This window comes from Labrus mixtus, chromosome 12 (genome assembly GCF_963584025.1).
Source record: "Labrus mixtus chromosome 12, fLabMix1.1, whole genome shotgun sequence".
NCBI lineage: Eukaryota > Metazoa > Chordata > Actinopteri > Labriformes > Labridae > Labrus > Labrus mixtus.
The window spans coordinates 24943003-24966947 of record NC_083623.1 but is presented as its reverse complement, the minus strand read 5'-3'; the positions used below and the strand labels follow the sequence as shown (position 1 = coordinate 24966947).

Below are 23945 nucleotides of genomic sequence, written 5' to 3'. Positions count from 1 at the left end.
TATTTTCATGACACTTTGACTGCATCCTAAACTGATATCTGCAGGATCTTAGTGCTGCTTGAAATTGAGTTTAAAAGTAAAGGCATATAATTACTTTCTACAACTTGTTTTAATGACATGGTATTGTCTTGTCTGCCGTTGACAGATAGAAAAAGAAGTTAGTTTAGACTCTGGTGGTCAGCCTGCGTCCACTGACTCTTGATACAAAAACTGGTAGGTCTGCGTTCCCCCCTGACGTGATGACTCTTACTGCCAATTTCCACATACTGCATGTGTGTGTGCCGCAGTCTGTCAGCGCCGCCCTTCACTGTCACTCCAGTCAATGACAAAGTAACATGTTGTTTGCATGTTTTACTCTTCCCACGACAACCTGTGTGAGCATCTACTCTAGGTTGGAGGCGTGAATTTGGACTGCAGTACCCATTTTAAACACTAGGTGTCAGATTTACATATTGCTCCTTTAAGTAAATGTCCTCTATGATAAGATCTAAACGAATATATTATGTAAAGCCGATACGCGTTGGTATTTTTTTTTATGTTGTATTGAACATTGAATTTAAGGCCTTTTATATGTTTCAACCATCCTGAGTGCCTGGACCTGGATTATTTATACCAATGTTTTTTTTTGGTCTATAGTCCTCCTCCCCCTTTTTTTGAAGTTTTCCCTTCCATGAGCACCGGTGGTTTGAGGGAGACCAGAAGCGCTCCTGTTGTCTCTCTTCTGTAATATATTATGTAATTACCTTATCTAGGTCTTGACTGTTTGACATTGATGACCAAATTATGCATGCAACTTATTTGCCCGAGTTTATGTTGATCATTGTCGATCAGTTGGCAGAGTCAGTCGTCTCTTAACTGGAAGGTTGGGGGGTTCGATCCCCAGCTCCAATAGTCTCATGTCAGTTGTGTCCTTGGCCAAGACCCTTAATCCCTAGTTGCTCCAGCTGCTTCGTGTAATGATGCGGCTGATGGGGATCAGAATAAACTAAACTAAAGTGAAAAGGCTTAACTAACTTAAGTTAAAAGAACATGAAGGGCTGAAGGACCTTTGACAAAAATATGAGACTCTGCAAATGATTTAGGATGTTTGAGTGTGAAACAGTGGTTTGTTTCTTTTAAGAAGAACGACAAAAATTTAATTAATAGATTCAATTTCATTTTGATGGTACAATATCATAAACTAAGGGAGTACGGTATCCCTTTACTTCCCACTGCACGCCCAGATAAGCTTGTTTTTGCACTCTGTTAATGGAGCTCAGTGTAAGTTAAAGCAGGAAGACTGTTTTTATCTCTCACACATTTATTATTTTTACTTCATTCAACTTAGCCACTCCCTCTCTTCCTGAGAGGGTTTTATACTCATTAGGTAATAATCAAACCAGATTCTGCCACAGCCTTTCTCAATCAATCATCCTGCTGCTGTCAGATTTTAAAACCTGTTCTCTCTCTTTCCCAGTCAGTCTGTTATTTCAGTGCGATCGCTGCATCCCAGTCACCTCCATTCCAGCTCAGCAGAGTTCAGATCCTGCCTCAGAGACCCACTCCTCATCACATCCTGCATCCTTCAATCACCACAACCACCACCAGGGTCTAGACTCCATCACGGGGTGTCCTATCCTGCTGTCGGCCTCACTATCCCTCTGAGTGCATCAAGTCATCATGACGGAGTCTAAGCGACAAATACATTGAACATTTATCTTTTCCTAAACTGTTAAATAAATAATTGTCACTCTTAATTCAGTTTATTTTGGGGTTGAGAGTTTGATCTCCCTCGAGAAGTTTGGGAAAGATATCAGTAAGCGCCCTGGAAGCAAAAAAAACTCCAGTTACCAGGTCTGACCAGATTCAAGTAATTAAATCAAAGACGAGGTGAAACTGAAGGCAGAAAAATCAAAGAGCACTCGAGTGAAAAAAATTGGACAAGAGCAAACCTTGACTCTTCATAAACTAACTCACCTTGACATGCATCATACTCAACAACTACCCGACAACACCTCCTTCATTAGTGGTCTATTTAAGCTGCAAGATATCTGCTCTCTTCCTCTGTTCTCCCTATGTCAGCTCTGACCTGCATCAGTCCTGCACTCTCGCTGAGCCCCAACACCTCCAAACAACACCAGTGTCCACCTGGAGGCTCTGACTAGGGGGTCTTAAGATGTCTTCCCATCAGTCCTCAAATTTCTGCATGTAAAATAAAACTGGGAGGAGTGATGAGGTCGGAGCCTAGACATGAAACACAGACTTTGTTCTGCTGCTATAAATAAAAGCATGAGTTGTCTGACTACAGTGGGTCTAAGCCTGAGCCGGTCCTGACTATAATCTTTATCAAAAATCAAAAGTTTTGAAAGTGTGTCTGCCTCCCAGACCCTGACTGGTAGATGATACCAGAGGGGAGGGGCCTGATAACCGAAAGGCTCTACCTCCCGTAGTACATTTACAGTATAGGGCTTTCACACTTTCAGAAAACTCCTAAAAAACTCAAATGAACGCAAACAGCCAAATGTTTCACTCAGACTTCTCCCGGGGTTTCTCCTGCCAGACCCCGAGGATATTCTCAGGAGAATTCAGCTCGAGCCAATGGGAGAGGGGGAGTGACGTTTATATCCTGTGACTGGAGTCAGTGTGTTGTCATGTGACAGGGATAGTCTCCCGCTGTGAGGTTCATATGTGAACAGCCAGGTCAGGAGAATCTCCAGAGAAGTCCTCCTGACACGATCTAGATATTATCAGGAGTGTATATGAACAAACGGCTTTAGAGACTGTAGGTACCACGAGCAGGCTGCATTCTGGGTAATGTTCTCAAGGGGTAATACGGCACTATTAGCTCCTTAAGATAAGATGGTGCCTGGTCATTAAGAGCTTTGTAAGTGAGAAGAAGGATTTTAAATTCTATTCTAGCTGGTATAGGGAGCCAGTGATAAGAAGCCAACACAGGAGTAATGTGCTCCCTTTTCCTAGTTCTAGTTAGAAACTGATACAAATATGTTTAAACTATCAGAATAATCTGAAATCTCCTCCTGAAAAATGCTGAATAATAATGATATGTATAATGATACATTAATAATTTGTATTGTTATGGTGGAGGCGAGATCTTATCCTGAGCTTGGTACAAAAGGCTGACGTTAAACTGTAACAGAAGAAGGTTTTAGTTTCATTGAACGTGTCTGGATCTGCTCACTAAGAGATCAGACTGACACGAGTGTAAGCAGGAGTGTCAGCACCACTGTGTGGCCAAAAGGGGGAAATGCATGTATGCTGTTTAACATTGGGTAAATACAGGTATATGATTTGATTTGATTTGATTATTGTCTCATGCATTAAGAACATGTCCAGCCCAAAAGAGGCTTACAGGACTCCATTATTAATATACAGAGAGAAACATTTAAAAGTAGACACTAAATAATAAAAATACTAACAAAAGAACCATCCTGATGTTTCTTCCAGGCTTTAGGGACAAAAGACCTTTTTAACAAGAGAACATTTTTGAGGAGGTGTTTGCACATCAATCTATCTCATGAAGTGCGTAGGATGACAAAGTAACACTTGAAAAGAAAAAATATACACTTCACAAAGGTTCAGAGGGACTGAAACGTTGTGATTTTTTTCTAATAAATTGGTGATGCTTAGCGAGAGTAGTGTGGGGGAATTTTTCTTTTCAAGTAAAAATAGAAAGTTTAAAAAAATAACAAAATGATAAAACTGCACAAATGTCTTAAGGGAATACTCTGTCACTGTAATTTAACATTTAAAATTTAAAAAAGCTTGAGTCTATTCTTTTAATCCCTCTATCTTGTTGCTTCCATTTAAAAAAAGAAAAATCCATAAAACGCAGGCATACACGTTTAAATATATCATTTTAAAATTAAAGTGGGGGTTATGATAAGTGCTGCAAATGAAATGATGAATTGTAACAACCAACAATGAAAATTAAGGATTGGATCAAAATCTACTCTTGTCCACTGAGAACTTTCCTGTGTTTGCTCATGTGATGTTTGGACTGTGAATCAACGAACATCTACAGTGTTTTAAAAGCAGTGCCCCTCAGCCTCTTTGGGCTAAAATATGACTTTTCAGATCAACAAACAACTAAATAAATATCCTTAAAACCTTAAACTGTTCTTACCGTCAAAAAACACAAAGTCTGCGCATTGGTGGTGGGCTTTCACATTTCAACAGTAAGTCTCTATATAAGGTAAATAAAATAGAATAGAATAAGATGATATCCTTTATTACCCTCTGTTGTTGAACATGCTACACACTGGCTGAAACACACACACATGCACAAACAGGATCCTATGCACATGTACTGATGGAGAGATGTCAGAGTGAGGGGGCTGCACATGAAAGAGTTCGGTGCCCTGCTCAAAGGAAACCGCGGCAGTGCTCAGGAAGTGTTCTGGTACCAGATTTGGTCCACACCAGGACTTGAACCAGCGACCCTCCGCTTCTTAAGTCCCTACAGACTGAGATACTGCTTTCTAATAATAATAAGATGAGGAAGATTTTCCTTTTTGATTTTAATATTAAAGTCAAGGTGTTAAAAAATATCCCTGAGGTTTTTCTAGAATACTGCAGTATGTGTAGTGGGTTGTACACTTTCTGTCGGAGGGCCTAGCCCACTCCTACTCTAAGTATTTATGAATACCAATTAGCATGACAGACCCTCCATGACATGAGAGCGTACAAATAGAGATAAAGATGGTTTGGAAAGGCCTATAGCCACACAGCTTGTCCACTCAATCACACAGAAAAAAACTTTTTTTTTTTCTTTAATTTAACAATCTCGTCAATAGGACAGACAAAGACTTCTGGAAGGGCTTGGGTGTCTTGGGCTTTCTTGCTCCATGTCCTATTGTTTACGGTGAGAAGGCAGACTCAGAGGGCAGAACAAACACCTAGCTGTGGGAGTGTCACCCACCTGGGGGAGGGGTTACTGCCCTTTGTGATGTCATGAAGGGAAAATCTCCAAACAGCCTGTTTGAGTACACATTTACTGAAAAGTGGAGCAGGGAGAAGACGGAGAGGATGGACTTTTCTCATCGTTGGGGGGTTTGTAGACAAACTAGGGACATATATTAGTGTTAGAAAAGGATGGTGATATAATATACAATATGGGACCTTTAAGAAGGTGCATGTTATGTAATCATCTCCACTTAGTGCATTATTCTTCTGTTTTCTGTCGCCTCTGAGGAGCCTCGTTTTGGTGTACTTAAATTAAAACTCAAAGTTTAAGGATAAAATTACACAGTGCAAGGAAGAGCCAATAACTAAACCAAGATCATAGTACATATAAGCCGTTTTATTATATTATGCATAAAGGATAATTATGTAAAATGATATATGAACACTTCCATGGTAATAATATACAATTAACAAGACATTAAAATCATCAGAGCGGGAGATCATACGTCAGGATGAGCTGGATTTCCCCTTTTAACCGTGTTTAGACTTCATGCACACACAAATCTCTACCCTCTTCACTTCTGTCCCACTTAAGAGGGCGTGTTGGTGACGTCTTCAGAGAGCCTGCAGAGGTCTCCCCTGCTTGTTTAGTTCAAGACGTCTCTGTGCATCAACTTCTCTGCAAGGTGGTTAGAGTCGAAAGCCAAGAAGACCAGGATCCAGACTCAAGATAAAGTACAGACCAGGGACAGTCCAGTCTTTGTCTGACAGAGTGCACAGTGAGCAGCATGAAGCCTATAGCTGCAGCTGTTTGTACACACAGGCATGCAGCTGCAGGCTCGTGCAGATGTGTGAGCGTGTTCCTCTTGCTGCAGATCATAATTCCAACATTTAACTTTAAATATACGTCTCCAACATTAGTGTCGTCGTATCAGCTGGTCATAAACAACGTGGCCACAGATCTGAGAGCAGCTCTGCAGCTTTGGACAAAAATCATTAAAAAAATAATAAAAAGGCGGGGCTTAAGCACAAAGTCACATTGTTCAGTCATTGTGTCATTATACTGCAAGTTCAACATGAATAAAATCAACAATGCATTCAACTTAAAGTACCCCATAATAACAACAGACGGCAGCGAGTGGACTCGTGTGTCATTACCCCGCTAAAAATGCAGAAATTCGGGGCCTCAGCTGGTAGAGAGTAGAAAAACGAATTCCAGAGACACTCAATATAATTATTGCTTTCATGAACACTTAAGTTATACAACCAGCTTCAGATAAAACATCATCGTATGTACAATCACAGAATGGACACGTGTACAGTCTGAATCATACAAAGAGATATTTATTTGTAGAAACCCGGGTCCTTTAATAAAATAAATAATCTGATAACGCTGGGCCCTGGTTTCTTATATTTCCTGGGAAAAATCCCAAACAGTGTCCATCACCCACATGCTAACGTTTTAATTATAGTTACGACAATGAAAGTTAAAAAATAAGTGCAAATCCAGATAAAATCACAACAAGGTCAGAGTTCAGATCACAACAAACTGTCAGAATATTGAGCAAGTAGGCCGTATGGATGTTTAACAGAGAGGTCCTAACTGCTAATCAGCATCAGTTCTGCCAAATAGCTACATAAAGCTAAATGACATGAAGACTTATTTCAAGTGTCCAAAAAATAAATCTCAGTTTTGCATGTAATTTGTGTGAAGCAATGATCCGTTTTAAAGCCAGAACTGAAAGATTAGAGGAGATGATTTTGAACATTTGTGTGTGATTTTATTTCCCTGCACAGGTTATTATAAACCTGTCCTTTTGTAAGTCACAGTTTTTTGCTCTGACACAAAGAGAAAAGCTAAAAGTGAACTATTTGATGACGTAATGGAGGGCGTGGCCTGGTCATGACTCTGGAGTGACATATAATGCAGTCATGCAGCTCTGCATGTGTTCAGTTACAGACAGAAGTGATTGAGCTCAGATGAAAGGTCCTGTCAATCACTCAGTCTCACGGTCTATAAACACAAAGCAGACAGGGGGAAACCTCGAAGGTGAACATGACTCACTCATCCGCTCAGGTACCTCCCGTCCTCCGGTAAAAAGCTCGGCAGGTAGCCAGTGGAAAGAATGCGAGCTATGTGGCGTGCAAGAGGAACCGGTTGGTCGAGATGGACGGATAGCAGCTTTTACGTCTGTGCTGAAAGAGGCCTGTTCCAGTCATGTGTGTTTTAGGAGGTGAGACGAGCCTGTCTGAAAGTGCGCTCAGTTTTCAAAGCAAAGCCAGGAGTGTTACAACAACAAACAAAAAAAGGCTTCTTCTCTGCAGCTTCAGTATCCAATCACATGCAGATCGATCACTTATCATCCTTCAAATGACGGCCTTGATTAAAACGGTTTAAATTACAATTTCAGTCTGCTGCTTCTTAAAAAAAGATCAGTGTAAGTGCATGATTGGATTCGGGTGATTTTCGATTGGATGTTATCGTCTTTCCCGCGATTTGCAGCCCGTCAGCGTGCTCAGTATCTGTTAGCGTCGTCGTACGAGGTCACATCCAGGTCGAAGAAGTCCTCCAGGTTCCACTGCAGGGTCTCGAATGTGGGCCGGTCCTGCTCGTTCCCTTTCCAACAGTCCATCATGATGTCGTGCATGACTTTGGGGCAGCCGGGGGGGCACGGCATCCTGTAGCCCTGAGTGACCCTCTGGACCACCTGGTAGTTTGTCATGGCTGCAAGAAACACAAAATAGTTAGGACATACGTTGCATTTAAAATTAATTCTGGTCAACTTTAAAATGTCTGCAGTCGGTATGATTAGAGTTACTGAACATGTTTGCCTTGCTCCACTATATCTCTACAGTTTGCACCTGACACAAAGTGGCTGTAATACCATGGTATCCTTTGGAGGCAGCTACACCTGATCACAGTACAATCACAGAAAATCACTGCTACAGATCTTTTAAACTTTTATTATTATTAAAGTTATGTTCCGGCTTTTCTGGCCTTTTTTTGGAGAGACTGGAGAGTGAGTAGAGTTGGAAATTGGGGCGAGAGACAGTGGGGTATGACATGTGGGAGAGGAGCCACAGGTCGGATTCAAACAGAGCCGGCCTGCTTCGGTTAGATTTATATTATTCATTTAGAAACACTCGTTCATCGACACCAGACTCCATTGACAAAAACAGAAATTTAACCTTGCAGAACACTGGAGACGTTCTTATTCTGCTGCCTATCTAAGACCCTGTGTCCACCTAGCGTCTTTTCTGGGCAGAAAAGCGCTGGCTGTGCGCTCTGTAGCACTTGCATGAAGCGTTTGTGTGCCGAGAAGAAAAGTGCTGCACGTCCGTCCTGTCTCTATGACAACAGTCAGTTGACAACGACCGCTGTAGGGCCGACACGCCTTTTTACTGCATGTTTTTTTAAATTGAGAATGTTTTATTCCCGATCACACACGGAGCGAAGAGGCTGTGGGTACAAGACACGATCCGCATGGAGCAAAACTAGAGGGAACATCAAACATTTGGAAAACAGAGCTGGTGACGTCAACAACGCCTTCTGCTGCAAACGCTCTCCACTCACTGAAAACAATTGAAAAATAGACACTGGCACTCAGAAAAACAGGCTAGGTGGACAATGGGTCCTAAGTTAATATGTTTTTGATTGTTTGCGACCTTGTTGTTTGAAATGTTTGGTTTGAATCACACACCATATTAAAAAACGTAGAAGTGGATGCACAGACGACCGGCATCTCCAATTTTTCTTTTAAGAATTATCACGGTCTTCATCAACAGAAGTCTGGTGGTTTAAGAGAGACAGATGCAAAGACTGGTTTGATAAATCAAAAAGCATATTAAATAATTGATGTTGCACGTTTGGTGGATGAACTTTATGAGGGGAATTTGTCCAAAAGAATAAGACGAAGAATAATAAGTACAAGTCCTACAATAAGTAAGAATAAGTATATCATTTCCAACCTTAGGTTTTTAATGCCTTGACTTTTGAAATCATAGAACAATTGTTCAGATTTACAATAGAGTTGATCAAAGTCTCACCCATATAAGGCATCTGTCCAAATGTCATGATCTCGTGCAGCAGAATCCCAAAGGACCAAACGTCGGACTTGATGCTGAACTTGTTGTCGTGCAGAGCCTCTGGAGCGGTCCACTTCACGGGGATTTTAGATCCTTCTTTGGCTTCATACACGCTCTCATTCTCTTTCTAAAACAGGAACGAAGAACACACCAGCAGTTTTTATTCACTCAGATTTAGAGTCACATGTGTGCAGCATTTTAGAGGACATTTACAAACCAGACACAGCCGCACTTTCAGCAAGAAAACACATCATGTTACAGTATCATCATCTGAAACGAGTTGGAAAAGCTTCTGAACCGTCAGTGCTGTTTTTGATTTTCATTTCTGAACCGTCAGTGCTGTTTTTGATTTTCATTTCTGCTAGTTAACGTGAGCACGAGATTTTGCTGAAAGCTCTCTTGTCGGTTCCTCGGGATTGTTGGTGGGGACGGCCTGCCGCTATGGACCAGCCGCCCCCCCCCTCCCCTATGTTTGTCGCTATCTTTCTTCCTGCATCTTATCCCATCTCCCCCATCCCATTTTTCTTTTCTTAAATACCAAACAGTAAGGTCTGCTGTAAAGTGTCTCGAGATAACATTTGTTAAGAATTGGCGCTATCCAAATAAAGATTAAGGATTGAATGGATGAAGGTTTTGGTTTCAGTACGAGCAATAATTTAAAACTACTTTCACTGCTGGTATTGACCTCTAATGTATTAAAGGGTAAAATTACAAACTGTGAATTTGGTTGTACCCAGACATAATATGTGTAAGTAGTGTAAGATCAGGGCTCAGAGTGAATGAAGATGAACTAACAGAGTTACATAAGACAGGTGGTGTTTGCAGGCAGGGAGAGAAACAACAGGCCCAGGTGTTAGCAGAAGGTTCAGATGACAAACCAGTCAACAGTGCATGCCACTAAATGACAACAGCACGTGTAATTAGTGGAGAATGCAGGCTTGCTTTAGTTACACTTCGAGGCAGCGAGTACAGGTGCAACAGCACTGTGTCATTGAATTATGTTTTCATTTCCTGGGGGTGAGGTGAGAACATGGCTAGAGACAGAGCAGTAACACTTAAGAGTAAAAAAAAAAACCCACCATGAAGACCCTGGCGAGGCCGAAGTCGGCCACCTTGCAGATGTTGTTCTCTCCCACCAGCACGTTCCTGGCTGCCAGGTCTCTGTGGATGTAGTTCTGTAACTCCAGGAAGGCCATGCCCGACGCCACCTGAGCAGCCATCTCGATCTGATCCTGGATCCGCAGCGTGGCGCCCTTATCCTCTGTGATCAAGGTAGAGATGCACGTTGTCAGTCCAACCATGAGTTAGAACTATGCAGCCAGTTCTTAATGATGATACGCTTGATTATGTGTTGAACGTCATAGTAGTGTGACTTTGAACTGTCAATACCAGTTAGCTGTTACGGTAGCGGGGGTGTATCATGATGGATTATTGTGGATGGGGGTCTCCACACTGGGCGGAGGGCATTATTCCACTTGAGTGCTCCTCGGAGTGACCGTCACTCTAAATGAAAGTGACATTACATTTCCTCCACAAACAAACAGCACGTCTGTCTGACAGATGACGACTGCACATGCCCCAGCATGTGAAGTGAAATTAATACTCCAGTAGTTTTTTTTAATCACCCACAGGCTCAGACTGTTAGTCTAAGTTTACTGAGAAAGACAAAGATCTTTTAGTGCTCTGGTAAGATCTTTTTTTTGGGGGGGAGAGGGGCCTTTTTGTGCCTGTATTCATAGATAGGACAGTGGATAGAGTCATAAATCAGGGATAGAGAGAGTGGGGAATGACATGCGGGAAAGGAGCCACAGGTCGGATTCAAACCTGGGCCGCATGCTTTTGAGGACTTCAGCCTCTGTACATGGGGAGCGGGCACTAACCACTACGCTAGTGACGCCCCATCAGATCTGTTTTTGAACCCAACACAGCCGTTTAATCGCTTTCCGCAAATCCATCTTTAAAGAGTCTTTTCAACTAGCTGAACTCAGGAGTTGCTCGTCTGTCACCTCCATGATCCTCTTGTTTATTTGGGTTGTGTGACCATATTTTAGTGGTTAGCTTGGACAATATGTTTACTCCTTTAACACACAATAACTGCTTTATCTAAGACGCTGTAGACCAGCAACTCCTGTGTTCTTTTTTCTTTTTTCTTTTTAAGATGTATTTTTTTGGGGCATTTTTGCATTTATTGGAGAGAACAGCTGAATAGAGACTGGATATATAGGGAGGAGAGAGCGGGAAATGACATGCAGCAAAAGACCTTTGTCGGACTCGAACCCACGGCCTCTGTACATGGGGCACGCGACAAAACCACTAGGCTCCCCTGCAACTTAAGTTTTAATACTTATTAGGTAAACTGCTGTTTTAACCGTTGATGTGCTCATGACATTATGAATTGTATCAGTCCTTGGTTTGTCTGTGATTGTATTTTATTTTCTTCACTAATGTTGTGAATTTGATTAATCATGTTTTTGTGTAGTTGTTTTTTCTGTCTTGTTTTGCTTGTATGGACCCCAGGAAGAATAGTTGTTACTGCGGTAACAACTAATGGGGATCCAATGTAAATAAATAAATAAACTCTTCTTCTGTAGAGCTCCTTTCTGTCATGCTGTCAGATACACGACCGTTTATCATTCAGTTTCCAAAATGTGTAAAATAAAACGACCCTGGTTATGACATTTGGCTTCATTATCTTCCATGAGTTATTCATCACGACCCTCCAGTGCCAACAGCTGACTGTGTTACCAAGCAGACAAATCAGTGAACAAACAAGACAGCGAGAGCGCCCATTGTCTTCCTCAACATAATCTTTTTCTGTCATTCCTTCTGACCTGATGCAAACAGATAAAACTAAGTAAGCAGTAGTAGATCACATGTTGTATTTTAACATCAGAGAGCCTAGAGTCCTGCAGACAGACACCAGCGAGTTCTCAGTCCAACTCAGAGTCTGATCTGCAGTTTTCTTCCTTCATATAAAAATACACAAAATAATCAAAGTCTGTTAGCCCGTAACCTTTTAAGGATTTTCATTATAATGTATCCTTTATAAGCATGCAAGCATACTGATTTAAGTCACATGACTACCCCCGTTAAAGGCCAAGACTACAAAGGAGTTATATTGATGATGTGGGGACAAAGTTTAGATTTATACCTGCAGGATATTAAATGGTCTTGTTGCTCCGGTATCTCACTAATGTCACCTGATCTTTGCCACAGCAGGGTGAATTGTTTTCACAGAACAGTAGCAGTGGACTCTGATCCCATCATAAAGTAGACCATAATCACATGAGCAAATGAAAGCGAGTTATCTTACTCTGCAGGTACTCCAGCAGGCTGCCATTATTCATCAGCTCTGTGATGATGTAGATGGGCTCCTCCATGGTGCACACGGCGTACAGCTGGATCAGCTTGGGGTGCCGCAGCCTCTTCATGATCTGGGCCTCTCTCAGGAAGTCCTCGGGGTCCATGGTACCTGAAAAAAGTGAGCAGGGATCATATGTTAGGAGTGGAATATAATTGTTAGAATTGGTGTTTTTTTTGTTGTTGTGATATTTAAAGAAAGGAGGCTTGTGGTGCAAGGAACTATCCAGTTCATTTTCAAAAACCAGGAGTGCCATTGTAGACTTACATAACCATTAATAGTTTCTTTTTATAAAAAAATGTACTTCCATTGTAAATATGAATACAGCAAACCAACTGCAGTGATAAAGGAGTAATATGTATGATATTTACTAAATTAAATGATAAAGTGATCTTACCACATCATCAGACATTAAGGAAACATGCTATGTTGACAACAATGCAGCAGCCAGTATGTCCTCCTTCTAACTTTAGATTCTGGTCCTGAATGCTCTGGATTTGTTTGGACCAGAGAAGGTAGGAGGTTTTAAGGCACCCCCACATGGCTCCAGAGAGGAGGGGGCAGGGGGAGACAGCTCTCTTCAATGTTTTGAATTTGGACTGCTGTAACCATTTTAAACACTAGGTGTCACAGTTACATATTGCTGCTTTAAATCACCAAAGATAATTTTTTAATCATTAACCTGAATTAAACAAGCCTGGGGGAACAAGAAAACAGAATAGTCTACAGCGCAACAACACTAGGTCGGTGTGCATTGGAACTTCTGTACATACTTTCTGTAAAAAAAATAAAATAACTATCAGAAATAAGCATCTATTACAAGACAAGTATATAGAAACTAGGAGTGACAGCTTCTGGAACAGCTAGCAGATATTGAATAACTGATTTTCAGGCCAAGCCATATGTGGTTGATTAATTCTACTTCGACTGCAAACAGAAAAAAGAACCCTAACGACACCTAAAGAAACGATGAACACATTAGTAACAAAAGAGACACCTCAGGGCACTAACCTGGGTCCAATTATCTTTTCCGTCTAAAGACCTTTTTGCTAGTACCATTAACATAAAGACAGATTTTTCTTTACCATTGAAATGCTAAATTCTGAATATATAAAAAGCCAGGAGCAGTAGCTGTTAGCTTCAGGAGACAAGCGAGTAAAGACAATGCAGTTTATGCCCTTTACAGCATAAACAAGTTGTCAAGATGGGATTAAAAGCTGCAGCTCTGATATTTAATTTACAGCCAACAAGGAGAGAAAACATTGTTCATTTGATGCTTAGTTATGAGATTTTACTAATCTCATACTTATTTCTGTTTATTCCTGGAATGTTTATATTAGAGTCGACACCTGCAGTCATAGAAAAGGAGGGACAGCGTACCAGATTTGAGGGTCTTAACTGCGACAGCCGTGGTGTCGTTCCAAAGGCCTTCATACACTTCTCCAAACTGACCGGCTCCCAGTTTCCTCAGCAGCTTGATGGACTTGCGATCAATCTCCCATTGGTCTACAGTGTTGTATGACAGGCCGTGAGTCTGTGGAGCCTCCATCTAAACAGACAGGAGTAGTCATTGTTCACTGAGATGCCAATGTGAGTTTACAGCCTGTGTGCGGCTGAAAAGAAAAGACCAGATACAAAAACACAACAGATTTAAGCAAACTTTATGTATTTACCTTATTGCATGGTTCCCCCAGACGCACACAGAGGCCATCGGAGTCTTTGGAGTAATGTTCCACCAACTCTTTCAGTGTCTGAAAGGATCTGGTCCTGGACACAAAGTAGTGACCGTTGTCCAGTTTTTTCAGCTTGTAATGCTTCACCTTCCCATTGTCTAGCACTGAAAATAAGTAAACATGCAGTGATCAGTCAACAGTCAAGAACTGCTTAAGATAGTTTTCCTTGAGGTAAAGCTAGGCCCTACGTTTTTAGCTAAAACAAGCAAACACAATTTTTAACTTATTGCTTACATGATTAGCATTAGCTTTTCCATTCAGCTTAGTGTGCACAGAAATGTCCTTTTCCATTCATTTTTAAGCAAAAAATTATTGCATTTTCTCTAAATAATGGTCATATTGATGTTGGAAGGGCAGTGTACAGTAAGGTGGGGATACTTCACTTTTACTGTATGAGCTCATTGCAAAGAGTTTCAGTGTGTCAACCTAACTCATTTGTCAGTCACTCCCACAATGTTAACGACTGGCTTTCATCAATGACCCTGATAGAATCATCATGGAAAGTACTCGAATGAAGTGTCAACACAGATTAAAAGAGTATAAGAGTACATTTATGGGGGCAGAGAATATTTATGTTTTCTAGTCCACCTTGAAACCATAAATCATTCAAGTCAACTGAGGGAGCGGGTGAGAAACTCAACACTACTCTCGATGTATGGAAGCGTTTGTTCTTGTGGTAGTGAAATATAGAGAAAATTAACAAGGTGTTGCGGCGATGGAAGCGGGCAAGAGAAGTGGTTCAGATAGAAGTGATTGTACCCGACCTAAAAAGCCTCTGCATTTTTCTAATAAGCTCCACGAGCAGAAACGTGTTCAAACTAGGATCAATATTGGAGATGCTTTTGAAAAATGGAGAGAGGTTAGAACACAGAAAGGTTTAAAGACCGATGCAGAGCTGGATAAACACTGAAGCTTCAGTGTCCACCACATGGTGACCTGTGTGAGCATCAACTCTAGAGAGGTGTGGGGGAGACAGCTCTCTACAATGTTTTTAAAGGTTCAATTTAGGATTTTTATGCCTTTATTTTAGAGAAAGGACATTGTAGAATCAGAAATCCACCTGAAGTTTGTTAACATTAGCAACTGTAAGACACTGGCTATGAAAAACATTTAAAGTGTTGCTGTTTATCTTAAAGTTTGTGTTGTACTATCCAGCATGTATGAGAATTATGAGTAATTCTCATGGATAAATTAACAAAAAAATATATGTATTATTCCCTTTAATTAAGGCTTTGGTTTCAAAGGAGAACTTGAAGGTCACATATTATGCAAAGTACACTTTACTGTGTTTCCCTAACACTAATGTATGTCCCTAGTCAGGCTACAAACCCCCCAATGATAAGAAAAGTTCATCCTCTCCTTTTTCCTGCTCCACTTTTCATAAAATGTGTGCTCAAACAGGCTGTTTGGAGATTTTCCCTTCATGACATCACAAAGGGCAGTAACACCTCCCCCAGGTGGGTGACACTCCCACAGCTAGGTGTTTGTTCTGCCCTCTGAGTCTGCCTTCTCACCGTAAACAATAGGACATGGAGCGAGAAAGCCCAAGACACCCAAGCCCTTCCAGAGAGGGGGCGTGGTCAAACACAGCTCATTTACATATTTAAAGTTATAAACACAGAAATAGTCTGTTCTGAGCAGGGCTGAAATAGAGGGGTTTATAGACATGATCAAATACAGGATCAGAGTGGATTTAGAACAAGAAACTTCACACACATGTTTTTTGGAGCTCAGAGACTTATTTAAACTGGTTGAAAAGGAGGTGAACATGTGACCTTAAAGTTGCCATCCTAGCTTTTTGCCTCAGCATACCTGAGAGGGAGAGCTCTCCTTTCTGACTCTCACAGTTTCTGACGAGGAACGCTCCGTGCAGATTTCCTTCTGCCAGCAGCATCTTCTCTGCATCCAGCCTCTTGGTGTCCGGAAAATACCACCTGCAAATTAGAAGGCAAGGAAAGAAATGCAGCTGGTCAGTCTCAGTTTGAAATGATAAATAAACCAACAGTGTGGCCCAAAGGTTCACTTTGTTGTTCTTAGTATTTTTATTGATTGTAACTGGCTTATTAATACCCCCAACATACAATATAACACAGAAACATATACCCAATCAAAATGTTTTTGATTAACAAATTAATTTGGTGATATTCTACATTGGAGCTGCAATCCCCGTCTGACAGGAGCCACTCTGTGTGGAGTTTGCATGTTCTCCCCATGCATGTGTAGGTTCTCTCAGGTTCCTCCAGCTTCCTCCAACAGTCCAAAGACATGCTCGTTAGGTTAATTATTAACTCTACCTTGTCCGTAGGTGTGAGTGTGGCTGGTTGTCTGTCTCTATATGCCAGCCCTGTGATTGACTGGGGACCAGTCCAGGGTGCCTCTTGCCAAATAACAGCTAGGATCTATTATTATAAAAAACAAATCAGTGAGCAGTACTGTACTGTCTTCACCACACACATATACAACCTGTCCCACACAGTCCTACTGCCCCACATACTCAGTAGAGCACTAAATGGGGATTCATTAGCAGCTGAAAATTGTCCCGGTCCATCAAATCTCCTCTAGTTTTTAGCTAAATTTAACAGTACTGTACTTTACTGTATGAAGTAAAGATGAACGGTCAAGATGTAAAAGTTTAATATTCAAAAACTGTACATCTGCAAGAAGGAAGAGTTCATGACATTTGCTAAAAATAATAATAAAGATATCAGCAACATCTGCATTTTCCTTTAAGGCCTGTATTGAATGGTCTATGTTTGTCATAGACTGTAGATACTAAAGTACGAAGGCTGAGTGACATCACCCATATGTGCAGCTGGGGGTTTTGGAGTCCCATCAAAGGCCGTCTCCATGCTGAAAATGCTGTCTCACCCTAACTTTTTGTCAACCTGATGACAGGCTGAGAGCTGAGGCGGGTTTTAAAGCCTCTTGACAAACTGTTACATCACCCCTGTCTGTCAGTCACGTCAGTTCAACCCCTGTACAGTGTGTGCTGATCGAGACACGAGATAATCAGACCTGTCTATTTTTAAACATGTTAATTTCTGCTGTGAAAACTTTGCTTTTTTGAATGGGTGTGTATGTGACTTCCTGGTGCTCCTGGAGCCAGCCTCTAGTGGACACTCGATGAACTGCAGGTTTTAGCACTTCCATATTAGCTTAATTTTTCAACACCAGAGGTTGCTGCTTGGGAATCACATTTAGCAAAGGAGCCACAGGTCAGATTCAAACCCGGGCTGCCCGCTAGGAAGACTGTACTGTAGCCTCCGCACATGGGGGGAGCGTGCACTAACCGCTAGGCTATTAGCACCCCTACTTACTGTTATTTAATGTGATGTTAACATTCAGCCACAAGATGAAGCACTGGTCCCCAACATTCAAAATCAAATCAAAGGCCCAGTCCCTTTTACTAGCCTGTTGTTACCCAACATTTCAACAAATAAAGGCTGCTCTCAGTTAAAGACCCCTTTGCATTCAGTGTTGATTAGCTTGCGCATCAAAAAAACATTAACAAGGGCGTCTCCCTCTCTCCCACACAGCGCAGCAGTTTGGGCAGGTTGGTAAGGGCGGGCTATCTAAAAAAGTAAGACCATCCATATCCACATTTTGTACCCCTTTAAATATTATTTCTGGTTTACATTTACAATTTCAGAGTCTTTCCAATCTCTGATGTGCACAAGTTGTGTTTGAAAATAATAAAGGCCCGTCTGGTATTGACGGTGGTCCCAGATAAAGACAGGGTCGTTTCATAGACTTAAGCTAATAAAAGCCTGGGCATTCAGATCATCTTTCTGGTATTTTAAATGTTTCTAGCCCTGTGAATTAAAGGTCCTGAGTGCCTGGACCTGGATCAGTTCTACCAATCTGTTTTGTCCTTAAGTTTTCCCTACCACGAGCACTGGCTGTTTGAGGGATACAAGAAGCACTCCTGTTGACTCTCTTCATCTTTCAGGTGAGTTTTAATCCGTCCAGGCTATAATATTAATCAATAACCAAACCAAAGACAGTTACGACATTTCTGTTAGATAAGGCCTGGCACACACTAAAAGATTTTGAAATTCTTAAAAGATTTAAGCCCACACATGACGACAAATTATGACAGATTAACAGTTCAGTTCCTGGTGAGCTGACTGACTCAGCACACTAACAGATTCATTCACCAACAACCAGAGTGTCGAATATCAAAACGTGTAATATTGTTTAAGATTACAAGATTAAACAATTATGACAGTCAAGCTAAATGTGGCTAGCTGTTATCTGGTACATCCATTACAGTAAACATTTTGGTCCAACTCATTTCCTTGTCAGTTGGAGTGTTTTACAGACACGTTGTAATGTAACTTGTGATGTTGCCACAAATCAACAAGTTGGTCCTACATTTATGACATACATCTAACTTTATGCTTTGCGTCTGCTGTCATCGACATGGTAACGTTTGTTGTGCTTCCTGCTAATTGTAAATATTGAAGACGTTTAATATTTAATCGTGGCGGTCCCGGTCATCTTCCGAGCAGGTCGGGGAGTTTAAAATAATTCTTAACACACCTCACATCACAGGAACATCTGGCAAGATCATCTTTGGATCCATCAGATAGTAGGGCCTTTGCTGACTTTTAATCAGAAGGGGGGGAATCGGGCTAATTATTCTTGTAGCGTGTACCCCACTTCAATTCATGAAGCTCAATGTATAGTATAGTATGTAGTTATGTTGTGTTCAAAGGGCAGGGAGAATCTGTTTTCTCAGCTGCGAGAACTTTTCTGTCCCAGCTGCTTTCACAGATTTCATTCTCAGACAAAAAAATAAAATCTCCTGAGCAGGTTGGTCTGACTCTGATCAAACAGAGACAAGCCTCAGAGGTCTCTAACATTTAACCAGCCTATAAGTCGTTAATCTTGATGGGAACAAGTGGCACAATAAGGAAATGTTCAGTTTTAAACTTATGAGCAGAAGTGAAATAGAAGGAAAAACAAAACCTGTGATTACAACGTTCAAACTTTACAGAGGCCCCACACTGTGATTCTGGTTTACTGTCCTCCAGATGTACGTGATAAGGAGCCTGGCTTTGTGTGTTATGAAACTTATTCTTTCCTATCTAGTCTCATCATGACCAGCAAGTTTGTGATTCATTGAAACCATGACACAGACGATCCAGGGATTCAAAACTATTCTTGTGGCTGTGACCAAACGGGAAAAACCAGAGCACAGCTGAGCAGAAACAGGTTTCACATGCTGGTGAGGCTGAGAATCAAAGACAAATACATGACGCTACTTTTACAACGCGTCTTAGAAGAAAATAGTGCCTTTTAAAAGTAATCTGGATTAGTTTAGACCTTTACTTTCTCATTATTGAAAGGTATTTTATGGATCATTGAGGCGGTAACATGAGGCCACAGGTGTGGAGTTTGTAGTCAAACTAGTTTCAGTCATAATAATTAAACACTCAATCAATACCACTGTTCGTAATATGCCAGGAAAGGCTCTTTTTATTAATGCACTGCTGACGTTCCTGTGTTTTTGAGAAAAAAGTTTTTGGTGGGAATCATTAACCAGTGTAAGCAGACATTTCCTGGTCAAAGATAATCATTAACACAAAAACTTCACTCTGCTGGACATGCAAATGTTTACAGATTTTACAGTGATTTAACTCCCCGAGCGCTGAGGAGACATGACATTTACATTTTCATGGTTGTAAGGTTGATGATGGGCTTTTTATCAGTTATGGATCGCAGATATTATTATCTCAAAAAAATATGTTGGAGTGATGCGATTAAGAGAGGAAGTATGGAAGCCAACATCTGCCGGGTTATGAGAATAAAAAAAAGAATCCTGAAAATCGTAAATAGAAAGACAATAACGAGAAACTTAAATAAAAAATTCTGTTTTAGAGAAAAATAATGAGAAACTTTGCACAAATTATAAGTAAGGAAAAAAACAATGACATTTTCTGAGATGGATTCTCAGAAAATCCTAACACTAACTCAAAGTTTTTAGAAAGTGTATCATCATATGGCCTGTTTGTAACAAACTCTGGTGCGCTTTGTCGGATAGTTCTTTCAGGTTTGGGGTGGTGTGAATTAGGGCTGGCCAATATATCGAGTTTTTATGATATATCGATATATTTTCAAACAAGATATATGGTAAGACAATATCGTTAATATCAATATAGTTTATGTTGCATTAAAATAATATTATAGAGCTGCCAGGTCACCTTTTTCTCATCTCACTGATGATGACTGACTGTCTGTTCCTCTTAACCCTGCTCCTCCTCTCTCTCTCTTTTATTGTATTTCAGGAACATTTTTATTTTATAATATTACTTTTTAAATTCACAAACAGGTAGTTTATTTTCCATGTGTTTTCACTGTTAATAAAATACATATTGATATATATCGAGTTTTTATTTCCCAGCCCTAGTGTGAATGCTAAAACGAACTCTGGTCCGCTGAAAAACCAGGGTTTCAGTTGGCCATAGATGAGAACGCGATCCGAACCAAACAAGGGAAGCGAACCAAAGAGCAGTGCATTGTGGGTTGAATTTGGCCGTCTGTTAACAATTTTAAATATGTTTGCCAAGCCTGGCTAAAGATAGCATTTTTAACAACACCAGCCTTCAGTCCTCCTTGCACATGAACATCCATATGCCTGTGATAAAAGTGGTTACACAACGCTCCAGTCGATATGACACAGCAGACATAAGTTTATCTCCATTTTAGAGATCAAAATACTGCAAAACTGCGCCACACTACGGGACGCTTTTCTTCCACTGTACAGTTGTTCACTTTCGGGTCATGGTGCAGCTTTAGGCTGGATGGTGTTGACGGGAGCTATAACCCAAACTAGTGGCTGGTAGCTACCGTACACAACATTTGACAGGCTTTGGTGGGCTTGACAAAGTGCAGTGTGAAAGCAAACCGAACCGACTGAAAAATGCAACAGTGTTAAAGCTTCCCCCTAAATGGCCACGCGTCCACCAGACTTCATATTTGAAAGCGGCCTCTAGAAATGTATAGTAGGCCTATAAAAGTTGTTAATAAAGAAACTGAAAAAAAAAGGGATTCACAAAGAGATGGATTCTCATAATCTCGTGGGGTTTAACTTAAAGTTTAAAGAAAGTTTGTCATTATTTTGAGTATCAGGATTTTTTTCCCCCCGACAGTCTATTGGCTGCAGTGGGCTTCCATACAATCCCACAAAAACAGTCCCAAGACTAAGCTTCCATAAATGTGACAGAAACAGTAATTAGGATAGTGTTGGATTTAAACTTACGGTTCAGCATCGATGCTCTCCACAGGAGCCACATAATTAGCGGGGATGTATCCCTCTTTGGAGGCTGAGACTCCGGTCAGGGCTTTAGCAAACCACCAGTCTCCAGCACTTTTATCCAGAGCCTCTAAAGTGTCCCCCGCGTTGAAGCTCAGGTCCTCCTCGGTTCGAGCGGCGTAATCATACAGAGCGACGTAATAAACATCTGATCTCCCTGCTGGAAACGACTGCAAACCTATATTCAAAGGAGATTTCGACTCTGTTGTTGAAACAGCACCTGGGTTTGCTATAACTATGGCAGATTTATCGGGGCGCCTGCTTTCTCCTCTTTCTCCTCCGGATGGGTTTGGCTTTTTAAAACATGTCAGACACCTCTCCCAACACGCAGAAAGCCTCTTTCGGATCTCCATGATGTGTGGTCGTCAATCACAGCGAGACATTTTGCGTCAGGATTGAAAAAAGGGAAACAGTTTGTTGAATGCTCGCTCCTTCCCTCATGATCCAGAGTCCATTAAAGAAAGAAGCCTTTTTAATAATCCCGGACTCTCTTCCCTTCGGCACGCACCCAGCACCCACTTTAAAAATGTCAAGTTTCCTGGTAAAGAGTTTAGTCCGAGTTCATAGTTCAGTTGCGCCAATCACCTGCACCTGCTCAGGAATGGGGAGCGGCTCTGTGACGTCATGAGTCATCAGCAGGCCATGCAGGAGGAGAGCACCTGAGAGCAGTAAGCAGGAAGCAGCTGGGAAAGAAAGTTGTTGTCATGTTTTATCCTCAGTTTTACAATTTTTCGGTGATTTCATAAAAAGGCAAAGAGGAAATGGTCTTGAGTTTGTTTTATCACTTTTTTGACTCGTTTTTACACCGCAGGTCACCCCAACACATTCACACACTGATGGCAGAGGCTGATATGTAAAGTGACCATCAGTATCCTTATTCATACACATTTGAAACCGCTGACGAAGCAGTGGAAGCAAGGGGTAACTTATCTCGCCCACATGACACATTGGACATGTGGCTGCAGGAGCTGGGAGTCGAACCCCCGACCTCCTGGTTGAGAAACGACCAAACTGAGCAACACGTGTTACGTGGTGGTTTTGTGTGTGCTCCCCAGGTGTTGCTCCACACCTGTGGCTTATTTCTAATCAGGAGCAAACTATAGAGAGCAGGAGAGGAGGCTGCCTTATTGTTTATATCTTGATTGTTAGTTTTGAATTGTGTTTGAGCTAGATTGGCTTCTCTTTTGTTTGGTGTTTTTTTTTAGAAGAAGCTTGTTTTGTGTTGCACATTTTGCTTTAGTTTGTTAATAAATCCTTTTTAAACTTTGCTTATATTTAGTTCCTATTTCTTTTCCCTGGGTTTTAATTTATTGTTACTCCCCTCATCCCCTAGCCATCTTGGGGAATGGAACAACATCCTCCTTGCATTGGCTTCCAATAAAAGCCAGAATTCATTTTAAAATCCTTGTTTTTGTTGATAAATCCCTGCATGATCAGGCACCTGTTTATATCTCTGACTTCCTCCATCACTAAACAGTCCTTATGCCAACTTTATTGGAGAAACAGGGCAGTACATAGCGGGTTGGAAAGGGAGAGAGAGATAGAGAGAGGGGGAATTGATATGTGTGGAAAAAGCCACAGGTTGAATTTGAACCTGGGCCGCCCACTTGGAGGACTATAGCCTCCACACATGGGCCGTGTGCACTAATCACTACGCACCTCACATAAACTTATTTTTATTATTATTATTACATGTCACATTATTATGGATATGGAGGATCAAAAGTCATAAAGTATACGATTAACTTCATACATTATGAAAGCAACTAAACAAGGTTTTGATATATTTGTTTAATAATCTATAATACACAATTACAAGTTTCTCAACGCCATTAAGAGACAATTTGGACCAAACTCCCCCCCCCCCCCCCCCCCCCCCCCCCCCCCCCCCCCCCGGCCCCATGCGGATGGGCCACAGAAGTCATCTAATTTGACTGAAATTTAGGATTTCCAGCATGGGAACTGCTATCGATGAGTCTCCAGAGCCCCCTGCAGTAACAGATGGGTGACATCTCTCAGGCCTCATTAATATCTACAGTCTAAGAAGCTGATGAAAAAAAAACAATTCAAACAAACGATTTTTTGATAGTTAGACTTTAAGTTTATTATAAAAGTTTGAGAAAAATGCAGCAGATGATAGAAATTACTTTGATGCAGCCAAAAAACTTAATGGGATCCAACGAGTTGTTGTTTATATGAGCACCTATACCCACATCAACAAACATTGTACTGTATCCTTAAAAAAAAAAAATCAGTTTGCCTCTCTCAAATGAGGGCACCGTACCCTCTGCCCTTCAGTCAATCACAGGGAAGACATACAGAGACAGACAACCAGCCACACTCACACCTACGGGCAATGTAGAGTCACTAATTAACCTAACCAGCATGTCTTTGGACTGTTGGAGGAAGCTGGAGGAACCTGAGAGAACCCACACATGCACGAGGAGAACATGCAAACACCTCAAAGAGAAGCTCCTGTCTGACAGGGATTTGAACCAGGAACCTCCTCACTGTTAGGCAACAGTGTTAACCACTGCAAGGTGTC

General features: G+C 41.2%; 1 protein-coding gene across 1 annotated transcript; it reads right to left on the bottom strand.

Moving 5' to 3' along the window:
- Positions 1 to 5278: 5278 nt before the first annotated feature.
- On the bottom strand, positions 5279 to 21946 carry frk (fyn-related Src family tyrosine kinase). Its single transcript, XM_061052683.1, has 8 exons — positions 21347 to 21946; positions 15895 to 16016; positions 14023 to 14186; positions 13730 to 13898; positions 12302 to 12460; positions 10068 to 10249; positions 8950 to 9115; positions 5279 to 7627 (listed from the first exon to the last, which is right to left on the bottom strand). Exons 1-8 carry the CDS (start codon positions 21751 to 21753, stop codon positions 7419 to 7421), a joined length of 1578 nt encoding a protein of 525 aa, XP_060908666.1. The 5' UTR covers positions 21754 to 21946; the 3' UTR covers positions 5279 to 7418.
- Between the last annotated feature and the right edge of the window lie 1999 nt (positions 21947 to 23945).